The 23,854-nt window shown below is 41.7% G+C and overlaps 3 protein-coding genes across 6 annotated transcripts; 1 reads left to right on the top strand and 2 right to left on the bottom strand.

The window, feature by feature from the left end:
• Positions 1-78: 78 nt before the first annotated feature.
• Positions 79-3,439, bottom strand: LOC308124654 (uncharacterized protein). Of its 3 annotated transcripts, none has more exons than XM_080487783.1 (4): positions 3,262-3,439; positions 2,040-2,715; positions 1,806-1,907; positions 79-1,347 (listed from the first exon to the last, which is right to left on the bottom strand). In XM_080487783.1, the coding sequence occupies exons 2-4, from the start codon at positions 2,676-2,678 to the stop codon at positions 409-411; spliced, it is 1,680 nt and encodes a 559-aa protein (XP_080343909.1). In that variant the 5' UTR covers positions 2,679-2,715; positions 3,262-3,439; the 3' UTR covers positions 79-408. The 3 variants fall into 3 exon arrangements, with proteins under 3 accessions (XP_080343909.1, XP_080343910.1, XP_080343908.1); XM_080487784.1 differs by having other exon boundaries at positions 3,023-3,430; XM_080487782.1 differs by having other exon boundaries at positions 2,040-2,712; positions 3,262-3,430.
• Positions 3,440-3,651: 212 nt separating this feature from the next.
• Positions 3,652-7,249, top strand: rnps1 (RNA binding protein S1, serine-rich domain). 2 transcript variants are annotated; one of them, XM_080488426.1, is made up of 8 exons: positions 3,652-3,730; positions 4,447-4,593; positions 4,697-4,882; positions 4,993-5,098; positions 5,325-5,478; positions 5,576-5,720; positions 5,843-5,950; positions 6,318-7,249. In XM_080488426.1, coding segments are annotated over exons 1-7 (846 nt in total). In that variant the 5' UTR covers positions 3,652-3,728; the 3' UTR covers positions 5,949-5,950; positions 6,318-7,249. The 2 variants fall into 2 exon arrangements, with proteins under 2 accessions (XP_080344552.1, XP_080344551.1); XM_080488425.1 differs by lacking the exon at positions 6,318-7,249 and having other exon boundaries at positions 5,843-6,284.
• Positions 7,250-10,832: 3,583 nt separating this feature from the next.
• Positions 10,833-16,050, bottom strand: sstr5 (somatostatin receptor 5). The gene is made up of 4 exons (XM_080488369.1): positions 15,760-16,050; positions 13,289-14,010; positions 12,847-13,191; positions 10,833-12,495 (listed from the first exon to the last, which is right to left on the bottom strand). Exons 2-4 carry the CDS (start codon positions 13,958-13,960, stop codon positions 12,430-12,432), a joined length of 1,083 nt encoding a protein of 360 aa, XP_080344495.1. The 5' UTR covers positions 13,961-14,010; positions 15,760-16,050; the 3' UTR covers positions 10,833-12,429.
• Positions 16,051-23,854: the final 7,804 nt, after the last annotated feature.

The following is a 23,854-nucleotide window of genomic DNA, read 5'->3' as shown; positions in this document are numbered from 1 at the left end:
AATGTCAGGATTTTAAATGTGAGAGAAAAGTCATGACTGTGCTATTATCTAGTTAAAAGCTTTTTTTTTTTTTTTTTTAAATAAAATGGAACTCAGAAGCACATAAACGAAGAACAACAAGAACAAAAAAAACAACTGCTTATGAAACTCTGCTGGTGGGAACTTCTGAACCGTGATAGAAATAAAAAAAAGTTATTTGGAAGAATACATTTCAAATCACAAACATAAAAAAACATAATACAATTATGTTTGTATTTGTCGCAAGTCATAGTGTTATGAAAAGATATTCAACAGCATTATCGCAGGTTCACTTGGTATCGTGCAACCATAATAAGAACAAGAATAATAAAATTGGAATATCAAAGTTCATCAAAGCCCTTCAGATACAGTACGAGTAATTCATAGGCGTCAAGGTGCTTCCACTTTTATGTTGCTGACGTGCAGGTTCTGTGACGAGTTCATTGCTGTCTGAGTGGACATGCTGCCGTTCTGGAAGGTCCTCGCCGCACAACTGCTGTGGAAATCTGCCGCTTTACTCTCCGACACTCCGAAAGTCCCGGGAAGCGACTGACTGTACGTGGAGATGTAGGACTGTGTGTATGGTGACATGAGCGCTTGACTGCTTGGCTCTGAATACGGAGCCAAAAACGGCTGCGTCTGTGGGGGGGTGTGGGTGAGAGGGAGGCTCTCGGCGTTGCTACATGGGGGGAACCCGTTCATGCTCGTGGAGCCCAGTTCTGGCAGTTTAAAGGCATCGACATTGTGTAAACTTTGCAAAGAGTTGAAGCTCGGCTGTGTTTGGCTGCACTGGGGGAAAGTGTTCTGACTAAAGTTGAAGGTGTCCTGGCTGAAGGAGGTAGAGGCTGAAGCTGTCGGCAGCGCCGAGGGGGATGGCGTTTTGTTGTGCCGTTGTTGGACGCGGCTGCAACATCCCACTTTGGAGGTGAGGGTCTGGAGAGTGCTGAGGATCTCCTTCTGGATCTGGGTCTGCTGGGCCTGCTCCCTTTCCAGGCGGCACTGCTGCTCCACCAGCATCTTCACCGCGAAGCCCAAGCTGCGCATCTCTGAGCTCAGAGTCTTAATCTGATCCGGTAAAGCACTTCTCACAGCGGCGTCCTGCTGCTGACTTGGATTCCCCTCACTGCGAAGCGCACCCTGACTTGCGGGTGTCTGTAGCCGGATAACAGCGGCCCCTGGAACCGAGGATGTAACAGGTGGAAGAGGGCGGCTGGGAAGGCGGATCCCAACACGAGGAAGGGACTGAAGGGAGCGAAGAGATGGCCCAGGTCTCTGTGTGAGGAAGCGTCTTGGGGTGCTGCCGCTTCCAGGTTGACTGTCCAAAACAGTCTGCAACAATCAAAACATCGTAGTTTCTTTACCTCAGATTAAGAATTTGCTACAGCTCAATTGAAATCTTACATTCCAACAAAAGCCAAAAACAGGGGTGGGCAAACTTTTTGAATCGCAGACCACAATCAGTTTGAAACTTTGACAAGAGTTGCTGGGCCAGGAACGGTTAGATGGAGAATTTGTGCCAACTCATCTAAATGGTAAGTCAAAGCCATTACATAAAATGTTTTGTCCTTTAACAAGCAGCAAAGCCCAAAACGTTCCACTTCAGTGGGAACGGTGGTGTTGGTCTCCAGTTTGTGGCCAGTGAATCAAAGTCTCCGAAGTGAGTTTTGTTGTGGCAATTCTCCGGAGAGATCTGAGGTGTTTGGTCAGTTAACTTGGACCTGCAATAGTTTTTGTTGACGTTGGTCGGTCGAGTCAACCATAAACATTCTGCTCTGCTCTGCTCTCACCTTTTCAGTGGTCAGATCGTAGGTTTCACGTGGCTGCTGTAGAGAACTCCTTAGATCAGCCTCTTGGACACTTGTGGGATCTCTCCTCAACAATGACGCCACCTGATGGAAAGACTGTTTAAAAACGACGTCTGGCAGATATAACGCTGAGCATCAAGTTTAGGAAGTTGCACAATCATTATACAAAAAAACCAAACCAAAAAACACCACTGTCATAAATGGACAAGACGATACCTTCATCCTTTGTGACAACGCTTTATCCAGAAGTCTCTTTCGAGCTGCGAGCATCGAACTACTGGCTGGGGAAGGCGTGACTCTCCTCCTCATCAGCGCCGAAGCACCGGACACAGAGCCCGTGTCTGTTCTTGTTACAGTGGACTGTGGACCCCTGGGTTGGCTTTGCTGTGCAAGTGATGTGACACTAACAATCTGGATGTCATTTTCATCCTTATCTCCGTTGTATTGCTGTTCTGGTCTGCTGCCTCCACTGGTCTCCCCAGATCCAGATGAGTTCGAAGCTGCCTCTGAATTTGTAACAGTTTGTTCGGCGAAATCTGAAGCCGCAGTGAATCCAGACGGGTGCGTTGTCTCTCGTAGTAGGTTTTGCAGGTGGATGTTGCTCCAGTTCTCCTGTACTGGCCTTACTGATCTAGTTCGAGCCAACGCTTGTGATGAGGTTGTGCTGCTTCCAGCCTCAGCAGGTTTGACTCTCACCATCGGCCTCCCCTCAAACTCCCTCAGGAACAGGTAGATGGCCTGGGCAGAGACCTTGATGTCCTCCAGCTCCAGCACAGCTTTGATCTTACGGAAACTGAGACCAGCCTTTCGCAGCTCCACCACTTTGTGTTTGGCAACATTATCCAGCCGACCCATGATCTCTCAGTCTAGAGCCACCCTTGATGTTTGGCTGCTGATTTCAAGGGGATTCAAACAGAAACACAAATTACTCTCTGGCTTTTGACCCAGCATAAGACATTGAACTGATTTATTTATTTTTTGTTCCTGTTTTAGTTGTATTTTATAGTCTAATTTCTTATTTTGTTTTATGGCATATACTTCAAATCGTACTAGTCATGTACAGAACTTTGATTCAAGCATGGTTTACTTCTGTTTATTATATTACCATCACATTACCCACGTAATACATTACATTTTGCCGCGTACTTCAACATCAATGTAAAAATACCTATATTGTAGGTATGTTGTGTTATAATTACCTGATATTCATCAAGATTCCCACGTGTTATTAATTTAATTTCAATACAAACACAGGATGCAAACATCGACGATGTTATAATATAAATGCAACTGGCGACGAACAAAAACTGCTCCTTACTGACTCATGTTTAGTAGGTTGTTAATGCAACGAGACAAGTGTAGTTAGTGGGATGTGAGTAAACAGCAGTTAGCTGAGCGAAGAGAGCAGCTAGCTCTGCTCCGTCACAAAGTGACTCACCTCGACAACAAAAGGAGTTTCTAATCAGCATTCACCAGCGTAAAGCATTCTGTCTTTGTATAGGCAACGTAGAACTACTGAAATATAAATGAATATGTCTAAATGAACATGTTTATGCTCAAGAGGTAGAGGGTCTGAGTCGCTTGCTTCCCTTTCTTCCTTTTACTGTAGGTTTACCAACCAGCGTACTAGCGCCACTTAAAGGACTGGAGTAGAATAAAAAGAAACTACAGGTTTTAAAAAGAAATGCTCACTATTATTTCTCGTTCTTAATTGTATATTATCATGAGTCCGAGATTAAAGTCTATTCTTACATTTATTCCTTATTATAGGGTAATTCAAAAAAATTTATTAAAATTAAAATTAAAAACGGCTCAGTGCTTTTGCGTCACTGTAGCAGACGTCATCACCGAGCGACGTTCCCTCGCGCCGCCCGTGCTCGAAGTGGATAGAGTCTTTTAAAGGAAATGTGAGTTTTTATCAATTTTCACACAGTTCAGTTGATATGTTTTTCAATTCCCGTATGTTTTAAAACAGATGCAGGAAAGTGGCGGGCGATTTTTTAATTTTGCTTGCGGTAGATTATTGTGATCCCCTTTTCAATGGCCGCGCATTTCACAATGAACGCGGCTGTTAGCATTAGCATCACATGCACCAAATTAGGATCTAAAAAGGCTCCAAACAGGGTCTTAACATTCTCCATGTAGGTTCCCATCACAGTTCTAACAGGCTCCCAGCAGACTAGACAGGCTCCTAACTGGCGCCCAACAGGCTGCGAACTGCCTTTGAACAGGCTGATTACAGTCACTTAACAAGTTCGGGAACAGGCTGCGAGCATACTTTACTAATGCTGCTCTGAAGAATGTGTTATATCATCATGATTTATTCATCATCAGTCTTTCAATAGCTGTTCAGGCAAAGGGACTTATGAGAATGAATTGGAATTGCGGCACATCGGACTACAGTTTATGGTTTATTTTGTACATAACGAACATAATATTTTGTAATTGAAATTGTGACGTTATTCACTTGCTTAAAAGAAGAAAGTGGCCATAGAAGCTTGATAAATCGAAATCTAACTGTCAGTTATTCTAAAATAAGTGATTGGAGTCATTCTATTCAAGTGACTGTAGTCATTTTTGTCCTAGTTTTTCTAAATCAACACTGATTTCTACCTGACCTTAGGGCACCATCACCTACAAAACGGAAGGAGGAGGAAAAAACTAAAGACAGAGGCAAAGACAAGGCCACCACCAAGGAAGGAGACAAAGACAGGGGCCGGGAGAAAGTCAGGAAACGTCGCAGTGCATCCACTGGCAGCAGCAGCAGCAGGTTTGTTTCTCAGGAAACATTTCATAAGATTATGTTGGAGAGATAAAGTCGTATTTTGGGGAATTTGTCGGGAATATGATCTATTTGTCTTTGTTGTGACCAGGTCCAGATCCAGCTCTACTTCCAGCAGCAGCTCTGGTTCCAGCTCCGGTTCCTCAAGTGGCTCCAGCTCATCTGGCTCCAGCCGTTCTGGTTCTTCAAGCTCTCGATCCTCCTCATCTTCCAGTTCCTCGGGCTCTCCCAGCCCCAGTCGCAGACGCCATGACAACCGCAGACGTTCCCGCTCTGCGTATGTCCAATGCCCTTTCATCTGATTTGTGTCATTTAAACATTATAATGTTTGTTTTTCTTATCTTTACGTTTTTCTGCATTTCTGTTTTTTTTTTTTTTTTTTTAAAGCTCCAAAACACAGAAGAGAGGAGAAGATAAGGATCGCAGGAAAAGAAGTCCAAGCCCCAAACCAACTAAGGTTCACTTAGGGCGCCTTACCAAGAACGTAACCAAGGTCAGCTGAGAAATGATAGAAAAAGAAAAGAAAAAAAGAAGCATGATATCACATGTTTATAGCCAATGTAGGAGGACATTCCTCTGCTTAGTTTTACTTTTAGTTGTCATTTCTATGTGTAGGCAGTTCAGACGATATGTGCATTAACAATAACAACATTCCTTCAAAGAAAAAGCATAAAATGGTCTGAAATCTTGACAAACGACAACATTGTCTTGTTTCCCAGGAGCACATCCAGGAGATCTTTTCCACATATGGTAAAATCAAAATGGTCGACCTTCCGATGGATAGGGTCCACCCACATTTGCCAAGGGGCTATGCTTATGTGGAGTTTGAGACCCCCGAAGAAGCCCAGAAGGCTCTCAAACACATGGACGGAGGTCTGTGAGAACGATCACAGGTTTGGTCTGGGCGGAGGAGTCATTTTGTTGCTGACTAATTTATTTTTGTCTTTTTTCTCATGATTGTTAATATTAGGCCAGATTGATGGTCAAGAAATCACTGCAGCTGCTGTGCTGACGCAGCGAATCCGTCCACCACCACCTCGCCGCCCGTCTCCACCTCGCAGGATGCCCCCGCCACCACCCATGTGGCGCCGCAGCCCACCGCGCATGAGGAGAAGGTACTGCGGATACCTTCCATACTTTCAACACTTCAATCCTCTTTGATTTTGACCTTTAGCTCTGGTGAGTCCGTTCTGATGTCCCAACCCGATTTATTTTCAACCGGTGTGTTTTCGTCCAGGTCCCGCTCCCCAAGGAGACGCTCCCCGGTACGCCGCCGCTCTCGCTCCAGGTCTCCTGGCCGCAGGCGTCACCGCTCTCGTTCCAGCTCCAACTCCTCCCGATAAAGGTATCTGCCAGATCCAGACACCACGTGGACTCTGAGTCACCTTTACCTCTTGCTTTCCCAGACTTCTTGGACTCATAAATGTCAGCTGTACGGTAGCGAACAAAACATTTGTCTTATATGTAGGAAGCAAGCATGTTGTTGTTTTTTTCTTAACGTGCAAATGTTCTTCTTGTTTTAATTTTTGGTGCTAAGTAGATTCTAAACGGATTACTTGGTATTGATGTTGTGGCAGAGTTTGGACTCCATTGAAATCTACAAATGTTTTGTTTACTTTTGCAAAATTTAGAATTTTTAGATGTTTTGACAAATAAAAATGCTGAGACATCAGGATAAAGACGGATTTTTGTTGTTCTTGCTTATCGTTCAGTCCGTTCAAGATTGAAGTTCCAGAAGATTGAAAATCCACGTGCAGGACGAGCCAGCCACACACTCGGGGCTTTCAGCCATTTATGAGGACCAATTCACCCAAAACACATAAACGCACTGTAAGAAAACCAGAGTACCTGGAGAAAACCAACACATGCATAGGGATAACATGCAACGCCAAACAAAGGCATAGTGCAGACATGGAATTTATGACCTTGTTATGAAGTGACGGTGGTAACCACTTCATGACTGCAGCCTATAAAACCTAATCATGATATAAAAGATTAACTTCCTCAGAAGTAAATGATGTATCAGTATATGTTTTGCTGTTTGAGCTCCTGTTCTGATTGGCAGCTTCCTCCCTCCGGCAATATGCCAGAGCTGAACCCAGGTCTTGTGCTTTTAGATGCTCAAATATCTGGTTGTCGCCACATCTCACTTGCGCCGGTGCTTTATGAGGGTGTTCAGGGGATCAGAAACTTTAAAAAAAATTTTTGTCACATCCTCTGAAAACAGAAGTCAATCTGTTTTGTTTTTTTTCTCTCTGTTCTGAATGTCTTTACTTTCTTAGTATTTTCTCAAGTGTACACCCACTTGCTGATGTATCATCTAATATCGATAACTATTCCCTTTTTTTTTTTTTTTTTTAACATGAGTTTCCTCTCAAAATTAAAGTGGGAGCTCTGTTTCATCTTCTTTCTGCTTGGAGGTTGACTTTATTTTTAGAGTTGTGGTAGCATGTCCTGAGGATCAAACACGTCTCTTTTTGTCGGATTAATGTGATAAAAACCGTCTTTATATTTTACCGGGAATCTGGCACCCTAAAATGAACCATCGGCTCATACGCTGTGAGATGTCGTGGATTAGAAATGTCGACTGGAACAACTTTGATAACAAAGATTTTTCTTTTCCAAATAAAGATAGTAGCAGGTCAGATGACTCAAAGCCATTTTAGCCATGAGAAAACTTGGCTAAGTTGGATGAAGCGAGATGGCGGATGGATGACGGCTTGTCTGAGTTCAAAACCCAGACAGACATCCACAAGAACACTTCAAACGCAAGCTCACGCTTTGATAATCTATAAATAATGATTATTTTTTCTCTGATTACATCATATTCATAAAGGGCTGCAAAAAATCCCAGACTTTCCCCATGTTTAGATTTATCTGCTCTCTTCCCAATCCGTCTATTTCAATGAAATTGCCATACAGATGTTTCTTTCCACAAATTACTAAAATAAGGTAAAATTTTTTCTCATAGCCAATAAACATAAATGAATTCCTCAAAATGATGTGAGGTTTGCCGGTTCATGTTGCCACCCATACACATCTACTAAAATCAAATTTTACAAATTCTGGGGAGGTTATTCATGGGAGAGTTCAGGTATTAATAAAAACTGTTAATCAGGAAAATCCACCGCCTCCTAAAACCGCTATGACTTGTAATAGTAAATAGGGAAACGGCACATTACAGAAATGGATGTCAGAGTTTCAGTGGTCTTCTCTTTTCTGTCTTCCCCTTCGATCAATTGACTCTACAATCAATTCAAAGGAGATGCTTCCTGTTGGAGGTGATATCAGCGAAACTTTGAGGAAACTTCTGTGACAGAAGTTTCCTTCATCTCTGTTCAAAAAAAAATCCTTTGCTTTTGAAAATGTAGACTTGTTGTTTTCTACGTGATTCAACAGTGTAAACAGCTCGAGGCGCTCACAACAATGGTGCGCATATTAAAGAAGACAGTTGGAGCCACTGGAGAACTGCTGGGGGGGGAAAAGTCCAAATTTAGTCTTTGCCACGGCCGTCACAGCTTCACCTAACTGGCTCCACCAGTCGACGGACACATAAAACGCGCACAATACCCACAACAGGCTGCGCTCCTGGTTATTTGAGCGGATGGCCCAATAAATTGCACCCCCCCCCCCCCCCCCCCCCAAAAAAAAAAAACCAAAACAGCTTATAAAACATTATTTTTCATTGTTGGATTTGTTTGTCAAGGCTGAAACCTCTCAGTAAAATCGAGTAGTTTGGTAAAGGGTGAAACAAAGAACACAAACAGGCTCTCCGCCGCACAACTCAGACCTGGTTTAATTGCTCCTGACACATTAGGACCTCCCTGCAGCACATCTCTTCACATTCTGCTCTATTATTTTTTCCAGGGAGGCATAAAAAAAAAAAAAAAAAAAAATCTATATAAAAAGAGAAACCTTTGTGAGTGCTTTTTACTGTTAAATACCCTTTTGAATCATCATCATCTTTGAATATAATATTTCATTAATCCCAGTTGGAAAGTCTCGGTTCATCGTCATTCTCATCATCTTGTCGGCATAAGTCTGCTGTCCTCCTGCGTCACATCATATTCATAACACTTTGACAGAGGAAATGTTTTTGGGTTTTTTTTTAGTTTGTAATTGCACTATAATGGATGGCACTTCGCACCTTTTGGGGGATTTATTTATTTATTTATTTTCTTCCGGAGCTGTTATCTCTCATGCATTATTTAAATGGACTGAGGCGTCCTGCCTCTCCCCCCGGGCAGAGTGAGGAAAAGACACTGTGGGGTGTAGAAGGGCACAGCTCTCAGCTTCAATCAACCACACGGGGCACTTTATACACATTATTCATCCTCCTCTTTCCCTGGTCCTTCGGTGGTCTTTCACTCTGCAACCTGCAAGAGGAAGAGTTAATTGATTTCAACCTCTTTTTCTAATATAAGGTTTAAGGTTTTTCTTTATAGACGACGTCAATGTCACATCACCTTAAGATGACATTTCAGTGCAACTGAAGTGAGTCATGGGAGGCTGGAGCCGAGTCGAAAGGTGAAGGCAGAGTCGCTCAAAGGGCAAAAACAGAGAGACAGACGTTCTCACACACAGACTCGCCACTATCGGCAATTTTAGGGTTGTGTTGAGCATTCAGATATCAGAAAATCTATATCTGGATTTTTTTGTTGCACAGTGACTATACAAGTTTTCAGATTCAGAATTTGGGGGAATCTGAAAGCAGAGCACACAGGTCTGCTCCTCCTCGTCCTCCTCGTCCTCCTCGTCCTCCTCGTCCTCCTCGTCCTTCTACCTCAGTGACACACTATTGATCTCACTGTGCCGACAAACTAAAATCAGGTGTGGTCAGTTTCCTGGTGTCTGATTCATCGTCTCCCACGGCGCACTCGAATATTGATGATGAAATGTATCTCACACTTATTTCGATTCGCCCGTTTGAAGGGAGGTCAAGCGATTTCCTGGGTTCGGCACTGAGCACAGACCATGATGATGAAGTGGGGTTGTTTATTTACAGTTTTTTCAAGTTTTTAGGATGATTCAGAATTACACTATAAATTATTGGTACAATAAAAGGCCGTCCTCTCAAAAAAGAAATACACTGATTTTGTATGAGGGACATTGTCGCTGCACTACCTGCCAGCACTATGCCCCCCACCCCCAGATAAAAACATATATTTTGCACGTTTTAAAGCGTGAACGTGAGATTCTAGAGCAGAGCAACTGGGTCAAGGTTCGGTTCAAGGTCAAAATAAAGGGTGCCCCTCCCCCTCTTTCCATGATAGTGAGCATATTTGTCATATCATATCAAAGTCGATGGAAGGAAAGTAGCCTGAAAGCAAACGGGTAACCTGAAGCTGCAGACGGGAGTGTGTTTTCACCACCACCACCACAAATCCCCACACAAACAGTTTGTCAGTAAATATTCTCCACAATAAGGGCTGAGCAGGAACGTGCAGAAAGCTGGAGGATGGAGAGTGTACCGAGGGGAAGTGTGAAAGAAAGGAAGCAGCCTGACAAACAAATGCCAAAATCAAGAAGACCCGTGCTGCCTCACAGAGAGAGATTGTACAATCGCTCGATGACACAAACACAGTTGTGATTGTGTCTGTTTCATAATGTATTTATCTTCATCACTTCGACATAGCCTGTTTTGATTTTGCAACTAAGACTAAACTGAATAAGAAGCATGAATCAAGTTTGCTTTTCAAATTTCACAACGTTTTAAAAACAGCTGCACACACACAAGGATTTATATTTGAGTGTTTTCATTGATGTTTCAAGATGTGAATCTCGAAACAATTTACATTTTGCCCTTCGATGACTGTGCGGGTTGTTTAGAAAACAAATAAACCCCATCGCTTTGAGGGGAAAAATACAATGCGAGCTCACAAGAAGACTTTGAACTGTCTTGTTTTAATGATATTTACATTAAACTTTCAAATTTTATGCATCAGCATTTTCCAGTGGTCCGCTCTCGGGAGAATATTTGTTTCCTGTTGGTTTTTTTCCTGCTTGATATAAGATAAATTACAAAACCTAAACGATCTAAATCTGTTATTTCTTGATTGGCAGCAACAAGTTGATGAAATATCAAGTGAAGAACATCGTTCATGAAGTTAAGATATGTTAAAGCATTATAGTGCTATAGTGCAGAACATAGCCAATGACTCAACTGGCCTTCAATGTTGAAGCTGATAAACATCTATCACTGTTAAAACAAAAACACCAAAGTGCTTCAAGTCTGAAATATAAATGTGTATTTTTGTGGACGAATTACAGTGACAACAAACGTAAAATCTCTGTTGATGAAATAGACGCATTACAGCAGCCCAACGACATATTACAGGCTTGATGCAGGGTCACCACATTTAATGTTTAATAGGAGTCATAAAAAACACAACGATGAGTATATGTATAAAGAAGTAAAGTCAAATGTACCCCTAATTCCAAAAGTCACAGTGTTTATGAGATTTTTCTTTTAAAAACAAAACAAAAAGAATATACAGACTAGTCAAAGTTTTCATAAAACATGTTCGTGTGGTCTTGATGTGCTCCTTTACCTTCCAAAGTGGTCAACTCCAAATTCCTAGAAACGTGACCGAGACGAAATAAAAACCACATTGCAACTCATCCGTGTTCATATCAGAACTTTTTCACAGCTTTGTAACGTTGATGCTAAAATGTCATGAAAAGCCTTTCAGAAACCAGCCAGGCCAAATTATATATGATATCCACAACCAGCAATACTATTTCAAACAGCACAAAACAGACATCACAATTTGTTAATAAATACTGTAACTTGGAGCACGAACAATGAAATGAAGCAGGAAAACAACGGTTGGGGGTTCAAAAATATACCTGATTAAAAACCGCCTGAAGGGAATAAAGGCAGCATAAAGTATATTTGTCTACAGAACTGATCAGTTGTAGGCAACAAGGGCATCCAGTGGTTTGATTGATATCTCTGCTTTAAAGAAATACATTTTTTCCTGAATTAATTCCATTGAATGTATTTTAAAATCTATTCCATCGTCATAGTTCTCCATTAAAGTCGCAGTGATATTAACAGCAAATGCTTGATTACAGTTAGACAATAAACTAAATCAGTTGTTTCCTGCCAAACATGTTTCTCGGTGCTGTGGAATAAATGTTGCCAAATAAATATCAATATTAAAAAGAATCAGCACAAAATAAACCTTAAAAACAAACAAGAAAACATGACCTTGTATTGTTCTGTGTTCAACAATAAAAATAAATTACAATGTAGGCCTAAGGCTGGAGTGTCAAACTCATTTTATTTCAAGGGAAAGCTGCAGCCCAGTTTGATCTCGATGGGGCACAGCAAACTATAAATACTCATAACTTACACATTTTACTCTAGTTTTAGAACGAGAACATGTTTGTACATCCAGCCAATGTTCACATCTAATGCACTTTTAAACAAATCTGCCAAGAACTACCAATAATTCCCATGTTTTCTTTGTTATTTCTACTCTTTGAAAGGACGTCCTTCTCACCAGATTGGACAATCTTGAGGCCCACGGATTACATGTTTGACACCCCTGGCTAAAAAATAAAGACAGCCATCTGAAAACTTACAACATTTCTACATTTCAGAATACAGTGTAATCACATAAATGAACAGCACTCGGGCAACTCGGATGGAGACACTAAAAAGGTGCGCAGCTCTGTGACGAACTCGCTGTAGAAATATTTATTCTATGTTCATCTCCGACATTGTTTCAGCCACATTAAGGTCGATTAAAACCCCGGGGATGAATGTTTCAGGTTCCGTGCCGCAGCACACAACAGGTCGACACAAAAACTCAGCCATCATTGGCCGTTCACCATTCTTTCTGAAGACATGTTGGTGTTACTCGCGACCTCCATCTGGACAAACTGTGGAAAAACGACATGGAAACAGATTAGGCATGAAGGGCAACAACAAAAACAACAACAACAACAAAGAAACATAGACACGAGCTGTTGTTGAGAGTTCCAATGATTTGAAAATTGGTTCTCAAAATGACTTTCCATTTCTCAGAGTGCACAACAACAAAAAAAACATATCAGGGGAACAATTTAGCACTCTGCAGTGGAGTTGCTGATTGCAGAGCTTGATTGAAAACAAAAACTAGTCTAATAAATGAAATGGATCCAAAAGTTTTCAACTATACCAAATTGACATGCATGGAAAAACTGCTATAAAAATCCAATAAAAAAAAAAAGAGGAACGTATATGTAGATTACCTTGGCAGGATCCTGTCTCCCTCTGGCTTGGTCTGCAGTGCGAACGCCATTTGATTTGTGGAAGCAGAGTGCCTTCTGGAAGCTCTGTCTGAGGTTATCAGAGAGGAAGCCGTAAAGAATCGGGTTGGCACAGGAGTTGACGTAGGTCAGGATGACCAGGGAAAAGTAGATCGCAGCCATGGTTTTGTTCTCGGGAATGATATAGACCAGGTTGACGATGTTGGTCGTGAAGAAGGGCAGCCAACAGAAGACAAACACCAACACAATGATCACCACCATGCGCGTCACCTTACGCTCCGATCTACGCCGCTTGGTCACGCCTGCACGCACACCTGCCGACCTCACCTGGAAGTAAGATGGCTGAGTTAGAAAGGTTATCTGAAAACATAAAAGCAAGGTCCCAGTAACTTTAACTAGACGTCAAGTGAATTTGCCTTTTTACCTTAATCACAATGAGAAGGTAACAGAGGGAAATGACCACCAGGGGACCAAAAAAGCCGAGGATAGATGTGTAGAGGATGAAGACTAGGGACCACAGATCGTTAGGCTCGGGCCAGGTTATGTTGCAGGTGTTGAGATCTTCTTGTACATGTGAGTAGATTGGAACTGGCAGCACGATCAGAAAGGACACAACCCACACCATGGCGCTAAAAATCTTGGCCCTCTGTGGCTTCCGCCACTTGGCGCTACGCATGGGATAAACCACGACGAGGAAGCGATCGATGCTCATGAGGGTCAGGCAAAAGTTGGAGGCAAACTGGCTCATGCCATCAACGGTCATGCACAACTTACAGAAGAAATCCCCATAGGGCCAGTAAGAAAGAGCACTGTTGGTCCCCAGGAAGGGAATTCCCAAGATGTAGAGTTCATCTGCCACAGCTAAATTGAGGATGTACAAGTTAGTGACTGTCTTCGTCTTGGCGTAGCGAACTACCACATAGATGGCCAATGTGTTGCCCAGAAAACCCACAATAAAGACGATGGTGTAGATGACTGGAGTGACCTCGCTGTAGAGCGTCGGTGTGGGTGTGCCAGAGCCATTGCTAGTTGACGTCGGGTAGAACTGAGGTGAAGGCCAGCTGTTGTTCTCAGATATCCAATTGCTTGTATCCATGTTTGAAGAGGGAGTACTGGCGTTCCAGGGGGGTATTGTAGGAAATTTTCCTGAAAAGAAAAGAGACAGAAATTCACACTTACTATAGGAGATACTGAAAACGATATGTTAGCATTCAAATAGAATCAACTTTTGCACGAAGTAGTTCATATTTCGTCCACCTTTTCACGCATTACACGCTCAACGCCACAACGCTGCTCTCTGGGCAAAGTGCCAAAATGTACCAGGTGAAGGTGGAAACTGAACTGTCCAGGCAAGAAGCCAACGCGCCATTTCTCTTAATGGAAAATTGCAGTTTCGCCGAGGATGGCATTGCCTGAGGCAGTTTCAGGTATTGTTTCTGCCATACTAAATGTGGACTTAATGTCCACAATGAAGGGAAAGAGAGGAAAAACAATCAAGTGGCAAGAAGCCTGGAGTCTAAATCACTACTTTGTCAACAGCTACTTCAGGAAAACATTAACACAGATGAAGAAATTGAGCAGGAGGAGAAATTAATGCAAAGACACACTGCATGAGTGTAACGATTACGCCGCATGCGTTCAAGCTTGAGACTGCAGCAAACTTTTGCTAAAAATGTAAAGATATTTATACCAAAGTGGCTTGGGTTCAGTTTTATTACACTTTTCTTACTTTTCATTGCAGCATTCAATGAAGTAACCCAGCAGGCAGCATCCACTGTGGCTTTGGGTTAACTGACAGACCTCCTTGTTGGAGAGAGGAGACATGTTCTCCTCATTCCACAATGAAGGCATCAGGATGAAGTAATCTCAAATTGCATTGACACAAAAGTAAGAAAATGGCGTTTTGATCCAAATTTAATGGTGTTAAATGCATATTGGTTTGTATGAAAGTGAAATACAAAGGTGGAAGTAACATCACATTTACTCACATCCTGTCAATAAATGCTATTGGGTGCTTGTACACTTTAATATAGAACTCTGTATCTTCCTCATACTTACACACAATTTGATCTAATTTGCTATATTTGAAATATCAAGTCGTTTCTGAGTATGCTCACAATCTGGAATATTGTCCAAACCTTTTGGTTTGCATTGCACTTATAATTTTAACACACACAAAAAAAAAAGATTTATTTCGTTTAGAAAACTCCCCCATTTTGTTTGAGAAATCTGCTTGGAATATATAGAAGTACCTTTTATTGATTTTCAGCAATGGACAATACAATCAAATATGGTCAAACACATCTAATAATCAAAACGTTGTTATTTTAGTTCAGCTTGAAACGTTCATGTAAAAATGAATCGCTGCAAAAAAAGCCTCCCATCTCTGCAGAGACAGATACCTCACTCGATGCGTCACAGGTCACCTAAAATTATAAGAACAATCCCAACTGCCATTTGTCAGACATCTCCAACCTGCGGCTGTGAAAAGGTGTTGCACAAATAAATACTTTGACGTAGAGTTCCATTGAAGCGTGCTCCACAAACACGGGAGTGACGCGCGTCCCGCAGCTTCTTGTTGGGAAAACAAATAGTCGAAACCCATGTCCCCTTCAGACCGCACGAGGCTTGACATTTTCCTCCATCACTCTATAACGTATAATCTCTAATGTTTTGTTGTTGTTGTTGTTGTTGTTTTTTAAACTAATTCAAGCCTTCACAAGCAATTTAATGAGGATTAAGAAATAAAAACATCTTAGAGGCAGTGTGCAGATCCCCAGTAAGAAAACAAGCAACACAAACGGTTTATCTACTTTAAATCTTTCTTAAAGTCAGGGGAAATATGTGAGATTTTAGTTTGTCCCCCCCCCCCCCCACTGAATGATGCGATCCTACCTGTGCGCTCCTGCGCGCCTCTTCACTATCCAGTGAAGTGATGATGCGCGTCTCCAGGACTGTTCACCAAATGTCCACTTTCCCGGCTCCTTTCTCCAGTTGCCTGAAATGAAACCCGCCTCCCGCTCCACTTCTCATGTTGAGGCATTCTGCCGGTGTCAGTGCGCCAAAATCTCCAAACTCCGGTGCTCCGGAACCGACGCCATGGTTCAATTCACGCAGTTTTATACGCATGAAGTTGCGCAGAAAATGCATCAGTGGGTCACGCAGCGCACGGACGCACCATGCTATATATGAGGGAGATGTTACTCCGCCTTTTTCGATGTGAAACACCTACCAGCTGGGATCAACCACCAGCCAAGACCAATAGGTGTGAAAGCATCCACTGCGCTTTTTTTTTTATTTTTTTCCTTTTTCGAGTGCAATGCACTATCTGAGGCAGCCTTCCAGTCACTCAGATATGTCAGCTCAAACACGGGGGAATAATAAATTACCTTGATGGTGGCTAAAGGCGTCTGAGACAGGGTGAGAAATGAGCCTGACTTGGAAAAAAAAAACAAAAGAGAGAATGAAAGAAGGATGAAACTGAACTATAAAGGAGATATTTGATGTTAACTTTAAATCCATTACTTCCACGTTGTTGTCATCCAGATTAGTGTATACCTTTCACAGCAGGCCGCAGTGTAGTCACATAAAACAATGCACATTCATGTTGGGTGTCATTGTCATCATCTATAACATTTTCAAAGAAGTTTGGTGACACCTGAGAGTCACTCCGGTTCTAACCGGACTAAATGGGGCAGGTTTATGAGGCCGGTGAGTGTACAGGTAAACAGTCTCACACAGCTGTGCATGGCGGTTTGCCCCGAGGGGACAGGTCGCTGGAGTGGTGCTCAGCATGCCAGGATATACTGACATGGCTCATTTGCACTGGTTTTTTTTTTCACTTGTGTGGGCAGATTTACCTGCGTCTGAGCAATTGTACAAACAAACATGTACTTTAGAAAACGAAAACGGTCTGCAATGGATGTTGGCATCGCACAACGTTATAAGTCTGAGGGAGGCAAAAATATGAAATGTAAGCAGATTGAGTTTCCGATTCATACTGAACTCAGGATTTGTGTGAGGACTGTCCCACACACTCGCATACAGCAGGGACTTTTCAAAGTGTAGTACGTGACGCATGAAAGGGATGATTTGTTTTCCTTTTGATTTTTAGAAGAAACTACGGTAACAGGATAAGTGGAGGGCCAAACTCTAAACTCCACTGTTCCATGGAGACTTTGCACATCTTCCAAATTTTACAAATCCATTTCTAGGCGAGCTCAGCTAAAAATGCTTTATTGAAATGGCTTGCAGCAGATATCTAATGATGGCCTAACCAGTCTGTAATTGTATTTCCTCACGTTTATCTTTTTCAGGAATTAGAAAATTAAAAAAATAAAATAAAATCCTTCATCCATTTTTTTTCTCTTTCAACTGCTTTAACCAGCTTAATGTCTTTGAATGCTAGAGTCCCTTCTTATAGGTGATGGCAGCATACTGTCTTTCCAGGCATTGCAGGAGAAACACAAAGCGACGGATAGCCACACACAGCTATATTGATTTAAAAGGACCAATTCGCTCCCACATTTTTTGGGATTCAAACCTGGAACATCTTCTCTGTGAGGCGGGACTGCTGACCACTATACTGAACTACTTCCACTATTTCTTATAGGGCAGTGACTATTGTTGGATGACAAGTGGTGCGACAAATATAGTATACATTTACAGTTTGGTTTTAATGCAGAAACAAAAGAACACTTTGAATCTATTTAGACTCCATGCATTTTCTTTCTCTGCTATTACTTTCTCTTTGCTCTTCGTCTTGCTCATAACATCATTTGGACGTTTGGCTGGTCACTATCAAGCTTCCTCCCCACAGGTGCCGAGATCGTATCAGGGTGATGTCAGTCACTGACTCTGGCTGGCTGATGACATAAAATGGGCAGAAATCAATTTAAGAACTCTCTCAAGGTAAATGAAGCACCGCTTCTGTGCTTGCAGACCACAGGATCACTCAGCCCAGCTGGATCAATATTATGCCGTTGATTATAAGGACAAAGGGGTATGTGGAAAAAGGTTAGAAAGAAGAGACTGAAAAAGAAAGACACAATGCTGTGATTTTGGTTGACGTGTCAAATAGAGGTTATTTCTTCCTCCGAGACATAGTTTACATCAGTACTGAAAATGACTGAAAGGAGACTTCCAGCTAATTGACACAACTCCAGCTGATCTGGGTGAATCTGCTATTAGACTGAGGCACAAAGCTATTTAACGACACAAACACACTGTATGAAATCCTTTCATGGTTGTGCTCAGATTTTATTCCAACAGCATATGATATTTTGATAAACTCTTTTGTTGGTCCAGGCACAGACTCCAGATGGGACTGTTGACTTTAGCGGGCTGAAACAGCTGGGCACATTGTGTCATCACACAATGCCTCCAAATTTTAATTCTTTATTATGCAAAAAGCCTCTGATTGTGTTGGAAAGATTTTGCTTTTGGATGTATCTTTTTTTGCAGGGTGGGGGGGGGGGGGGGGTAACTCTGTGTCCTGAGACCACAGTTTGAGCAACCAGTCTGTCACCACCAGCAGAAGTGTTGGTTGCTCGTTGGAAATATGATAGGAAGAACGGCGGGGTACATTTGGAATATCTGTTTTAAGCTATTTGGTGAGTTTGAAATTGAATTCACCAGCAAAACATTTTTAATGGAGTAAAAATGAAATGAAGTTGTCATAGCAGATTGAATCTTATCTGAGTAGAACAACATATGAAGTTAACACCCTAAATGAGCAAATCATTGGATGCGATTTCCTCCGCATTTGACCCATCACAGTGATGACCGATAGGCTGTGGGAATTGAACCAACGGCACTCAAACCACAAGTCTGCTTCTCTAACCTCTGGGGGTACCACTGCTCAACTCAGCTCAACTCAATTCACTTCAATTATATTCGTATAATGCCAAACGCAACAGTCATTTCACGCCACTTTGACAGAAGAAAAAAAACAAACAAATCTACATGAGCAAGCACAGGAAAGTAAAAACTCCCTTCATAGAAGAAACCTGGAAAAACCAGGCTCAGAGGCTTTCCGTTGTTTGGGCTGAGGGCAGAGATAGAAAGTGAGTACAGGATAGAGACAGACAGCAAAAAGCAATGGATTGCTCTAAAACCACTTGCTGCAGACGTGATGGGAACAGGAAGAGGCTAATGGAACAACCTTCCAGCTCCACTGTCAGAGATAGATTGAGAGAGAGAGAGAGAGAGAGAGAGAGAAGAGGGGGGAGGGGGGGTAATTGTGTATTATTCTATTGTGGAGGCTGAGAAGGATGTAGGAGTTGAATCGGCTTTCTTTATTGCCTCCAACAGCATGACAGTTCACCTGTCAAATATTTCTCCCCATGCGTCACCGCACTTCCCCTTTTAACACCTCCCATGTCGTCGTCGCCCCCCCCCCCCCCCCCAAACAATCACAATGGCACTACTAAACAACAACTAAAAAGAATTTTTAGTCCCATTTGGGAGGTCTGCACACCCGACCATAGCGACTGCGTTACACCACCACAGGAGTCGGTGCCAGTACCAGCACTGGGGTTAATGCAGGTGTAGGGGACCCTGTGGCAGCTGACGACTTGGGGGGATGCCTACGTCTCAGAGGCTGTGCCACCTTCACTGGCTTCTCCGGCATGACATGGGCAGGTTTTAGACGGTCCACTGAAACCTGGACATGCTTACCCCCATGTCCACCACAAAGTTCTATGGCCCAGCCTCCAGGACGTGAAACGGGCCATCATACGGCGGTTTAAGTGGGTAAAGGTGAGCGTTGTGCTGAATAAATCACTATTAAGTGATTCAGAGCCTTGAGGGAATCCACATCTACAAGAGAGTGGTTGGTTCAGTCTCACAGCTTATATACATTCTACATATTTATGAGCTGCGCTCACCGCTACCAGGTACAGCTTCATAATTTCTAGTACGAGGGGTCTGACTACGATTGCATCGAAGGTATTTTTATTTGGTGCAGTTGTTGAACATTTATTCCTAAAGAATGAGTGTATTTTTGGAAAAATTATGTCTTCGATAAACAGTGTCGATGTGTCATAGCTGAGCTTTAATTTATTTCCTGTGCAGCCTTTTCTGTTTCTTCAAGCCGAACCCACCTTCTCTTTCGCAGGTTTTTCGCTCATTAAGATCATTTGTGTGAATGTGTGAGTGAATAGATAAATGTGATGGATTGTGTAAAGCATGTTGAGGCTGCTGAAGTGGTAAAATGCCCTATGGGTGAAGTTCAGTGGCCGTTTTACTGTCATTTCTGCTGTATATATATATATATATATATATATATATATATATATATATATATATATATATATATATACAAGACACACAAATTTCATCACGGTTGACCTGCTACGGTTTAGACATTGAACCAAATTAAATAAAAGAGAACATAGAAAAAATATATCACCCAAAATAGAGTAAAAATAAGAAAATGGAGAATATAGGCAAGAAAAAGATTGCAACAAGAATTTAAATATAGAAGTTATAAAGCTAAAATGTGTACACCGTTTTTTTTTGTTTGCAGTCTACCAGATAATTCTATTTCCACATGAAACCAGTATCAGTTATAATCAGCGCTTAAATATTGTAAAGATAATTATGGGAATGGTCAAATCAATGCACGTTGATTCACTCAGCTTCATTTGCAGCTATTTGGTCTTTTTACGTTAAATCGGTATCTCTAACTCGTGCACAGTTATACGATCTGTCACAAATTGACATTCTGGTATGGAGGATGAAGGTTTGTGGTCCTCATCATGCTCATAGCTTCCTCTCCCTGGGCTACATGTTCCCGCCATGTTGGACTGGGTGAATTTCTCCTCTTGAGACTCCACCAGTCGTGCCGGCTAATTTGTGATGATTCCTTTTCACGACATCTTCCTCCTCCGGCCCCACCAGGGGTGGAGCCTCACTGATTGCAACACAGCTGAGTCAAAGGCCGCTAATCAGAGGAGAAGATAATGCCCACAAAAAGGACAGAATTAGTGAGTGCGGATGACTCACACGCTGCCAGGATTATAGCCACAGTTATCTGTTAGGCTCACTTCAGTGGATAACAGCTGGAGGCCAACGATCAATCGAGAATGATAAAGGTAACGAAAGACTTTGCACCAGTTTGAGAGTGAACACACACTGAAATACCTTTAAAAACAAGCAGGAATCTCATTAATGTAAAGCAGTGTCTTGGCTTGATAATCAACAGGTCTAGTAAGCTTACTTTTGAAATATCCGAAAATAAATTATTGTGGATTATGGTGCACATATCTATCTATTTCAGTTATGCTGGATCTGGATATAGAGCCTCATAGCACTTTGCATTCACTGTTATTCTAACAAAAGGAAAAATCTAACGCACAATATTTGTGATTAAAGTGATCATGGAGATCATTTAATTACAGTTTACCCCCGATGAATTTCAACATTCGTTTGTAATTGAAGAATTTGTCAAACCACTACAGCATTGAGTCACCCAACTTATTCATAAATTTTCCAAAAAATATAAAATTTTAGTCAAATGATCCTGTATTGAAATAGTGAAGGTTTGTATTGACAGAGAAAACCCTGCCCACAACAATGTGTGAATCATAATATGAGTATTTGGATTAATTGAGAACAAAAATGCTAAATAAGATATATTTGTGTTTTCTATTGGGTATTCCCATTAAATACTTACATATTTCATGACAAAATGTTTCATTTCACCACTACATTTTACTCTAATTGCAGTGAATCATTAGCAAACACGATGGGTTTGAATGATAACAGATAACAGAACGATCAGCTTTCCACTGACACCATTTCCCACCTGTACAAAGTCCAAATGAAATTTCAAAACATGCACGCTAAATTGCTCAGACAGTGGATATAAGCCCTCAGGATTTTAACAGTGGTGTGTCACGTGAAAATCCATGTTCACCTTTCCTGCTGCATGCGACACAGTATACAGCACAATGGGTTCTCCTGATTTACAGATGACAATGTGGAATATATAAGCTTTTGTTTGCGGAGTCTGTCATGTCTGACATACATCTCCTAGTCCATTGACTCAGATGTAATCTGTGTCTGACAGGATGACGCGAGAAGAAAAGCAAACTCTGCACGCTTTGGTTGCTCCATTTGATCCTCACTCACTCACACAGATTACTCTGCAAAGGTGAACAATGGCGGTAAAATTACCCCAGAGATCCCGGTGACGTCTTTCAAAGATCCCAACTGGCAAAAAAAAAAGAAAAGAAGTTAATTAAAGTTATACTATCTAGCTTTCTACGAATGTCCTTGACCCTCTCATGACCTGAGGAAGAAAGGACGCGAAAGGAGAGGAAGGAAAGAAAACACCATGCGCCAAATCCAATTGTCTGCGCTGTTGATGGTTGCTGATGATCCTTTCCACTTTTCCCACACTGCCCTCGGAAGGCTGACATTTCTTACTGTCTTTCTTATCAATTCTCATCTCTTTCATTTCTTTGTTATTTCCCCCCCCCCCCCCCCCCCCCCCCATCACATCTCTGCCTTTTCTTCTTAACAGCAAATGTTAGAAAAATATTTTACTATCCCCACTGCAATACTAATAATCTCATTCCATCAGATGTGGCCTGAATACAAAGAGACTTGTATCTAAATTTAAAGTTGCGACAGCCAATGCTTTGCTTGGATTTGTTTAAACGTAGGTAATGGGGAAATATTCATTCCACTAGTGCATGAAGAAAACCAAACTGAATACATCCTGAAAGAATGATGGAATATTTAATTGAATCTGTTTAAAAGTGAGTGGGGGAAAAAAAAGCAAAATGTAAATATCTTGTTTAGGCACTCCAACGTGTTTAGTTTACACTCCTGGGAGTGCAACTGAGCTTATTATCGCATGTGAGCCCTGCACATCCTCCAGTCAAATATAGGCCCAGGTAAACATGTCGAATGCTTTAATAGCTTTTCTCTATGCACTCATCCTCAGCTAGAAACATTCTATGTATGAGTTACTCTTTCGAGATTCTTCATTAGAACAGCTGCTATTCTACTGCGACTGTTACATCAACAAAGCGAATCACAGTCATTAAGAGTCGAACTCTCGTGAACAGGCATTGGGAATGGATGACTGGTGAGTTGATGAAGCCCCAGCAGTCTGTTAACCTCCTTAACTTCAGTAATATGTGATTTTGCTTCTTAAGCATTTAATTTTATTCACTACTACTCAGTCCATATGGTTTCAACTTTCATCTGACAAAAGGTAAATCCTGGGAGGTTCAAAGTCCACTACTGGGCAATCGCAGAGAGAGCGAGAGAGAGAGACCGTCATGTACAAGCACTCTCACACTGCTATAGCTAATTCAGCCACTGATTCACCTGAAATGCATGTGTTTATTATGTTGAGAGAAGAAGCAGTGTTGTAAACCCACACAGCCACGAGGACGAACACACAGACATCACGTGCAAATTCCCAGAACCAGAATCAAACCCGCTTCTTCATTTGTGAGGAGACAGTGCCAACAAGACTCCGCCTTTCCAAGGCTCGATGCCAAGGTTTTAAATGTTATACTACAAGATGAAAGAGTAAAAACAGGACAGCAGAAAATCGAAAGACGTTTCACTTTAGTTTATCGGTACATGTGTTATTGTTTGAAAATAATCAGTGTTTTACCACAAATGTTAAAATATTCAATTTTATTAGGCATCTCAGGCAACTATTTTCATTTTTTCAGCGATCCATTCACCGTAGATCAATTTGATCATGACCCACAGCAATAAAATGAAGTATGATGTCAATGTTATATACTTGAGGATTCAAAGTTCTGTGTGGCTATTGTATAATCTTCCAACAACCACTTTAATCATTAGCAAACTTCCTTTCTGTCCTCCCACTTGCAGTGCGAGGATTTCTGATCTATTATGTGGACGTATTTCCGACAGTATTGTATTTGGAATCAGAATATACTGTCTAAAATATAAACAACAAAAAATATCTTTCTTGATCACAGTATGAAACGGTTAT

Source organism: Lipophrys pholis (genome assembly GCF_963383615.2).
Source record: "Lipophrys pholis genome assembly, chromosome: 19".
Classification (NCBI taxonomy): Eukaryota; Metazoa; Chordata; class Actinopteri; order Blenniiformes; family Blenniidae; genus Lipophrys; species Lipophrys pholis.
The sequence above is the reverse complement of the archived record's forward strand: the minus strand, read 5'-3'. Positions and strand labels throughout refer to the sequence as shown.

Coding starts and splice junctions, on each gene's coding strand:
- LOC308124654 (XM_080487783.1), bottom strand. CDS start 2,678: ATGGGTCGGCTGGATAATGTTGCCAAACACAAAGTGGTGGAGCTGCGA. Junction 1,908..2,039: donor CGTTGTCACAAAGGATGAAG/GTATCGTCTTGT, acceptor TCTTTCCATCAG/GTGGCGTCATTGTTGAGGAG. Junction 1,348..1,805: donor ACGATCTGACCACTGAAAAG/GTGAGAGCAGAG, acceptor TGATTGTTGCAG/ACTGTTTTGGACAGTCAACC.
- rnps1 (XM_080488426.1), top strand. Junction 4,594..4,696: donor ACTGGCAGCAGCAGCAGCAG/GTTTGTTTCTCA, acceptor TGTTGTGACCAG/GTCCAGATCCAGCTCTACTT. Junction 5,721..5,842: donor CCACCGCGCATGAGGAGAAG/GTACTGCGGATA, acceptor GTTTTCGTCCAG/GTCCCGCTCCCCAAGGAGAC.
- sstr5 (XM_080488369.1), bottom strand. CDS start 13,960: ATGGATACAAGCAATTGGATATCTGAGAACAACAGCTGGCCTTCACCT. Junction 13,192..13,288: donor ACCTTCTCATTGTGATTAAG/GTAAAAAGGCAA, acceptor TCTTACTTCCAG/GTGAGGTCGGCAGGTGTGCG. Junction 12,496..12,846: donor GGAGACAGGATCCTGCCAAG/GTAATCTACATA, acceptor GTTTTTCCACAG/TTTGTCCAGATGGAGGTCGC.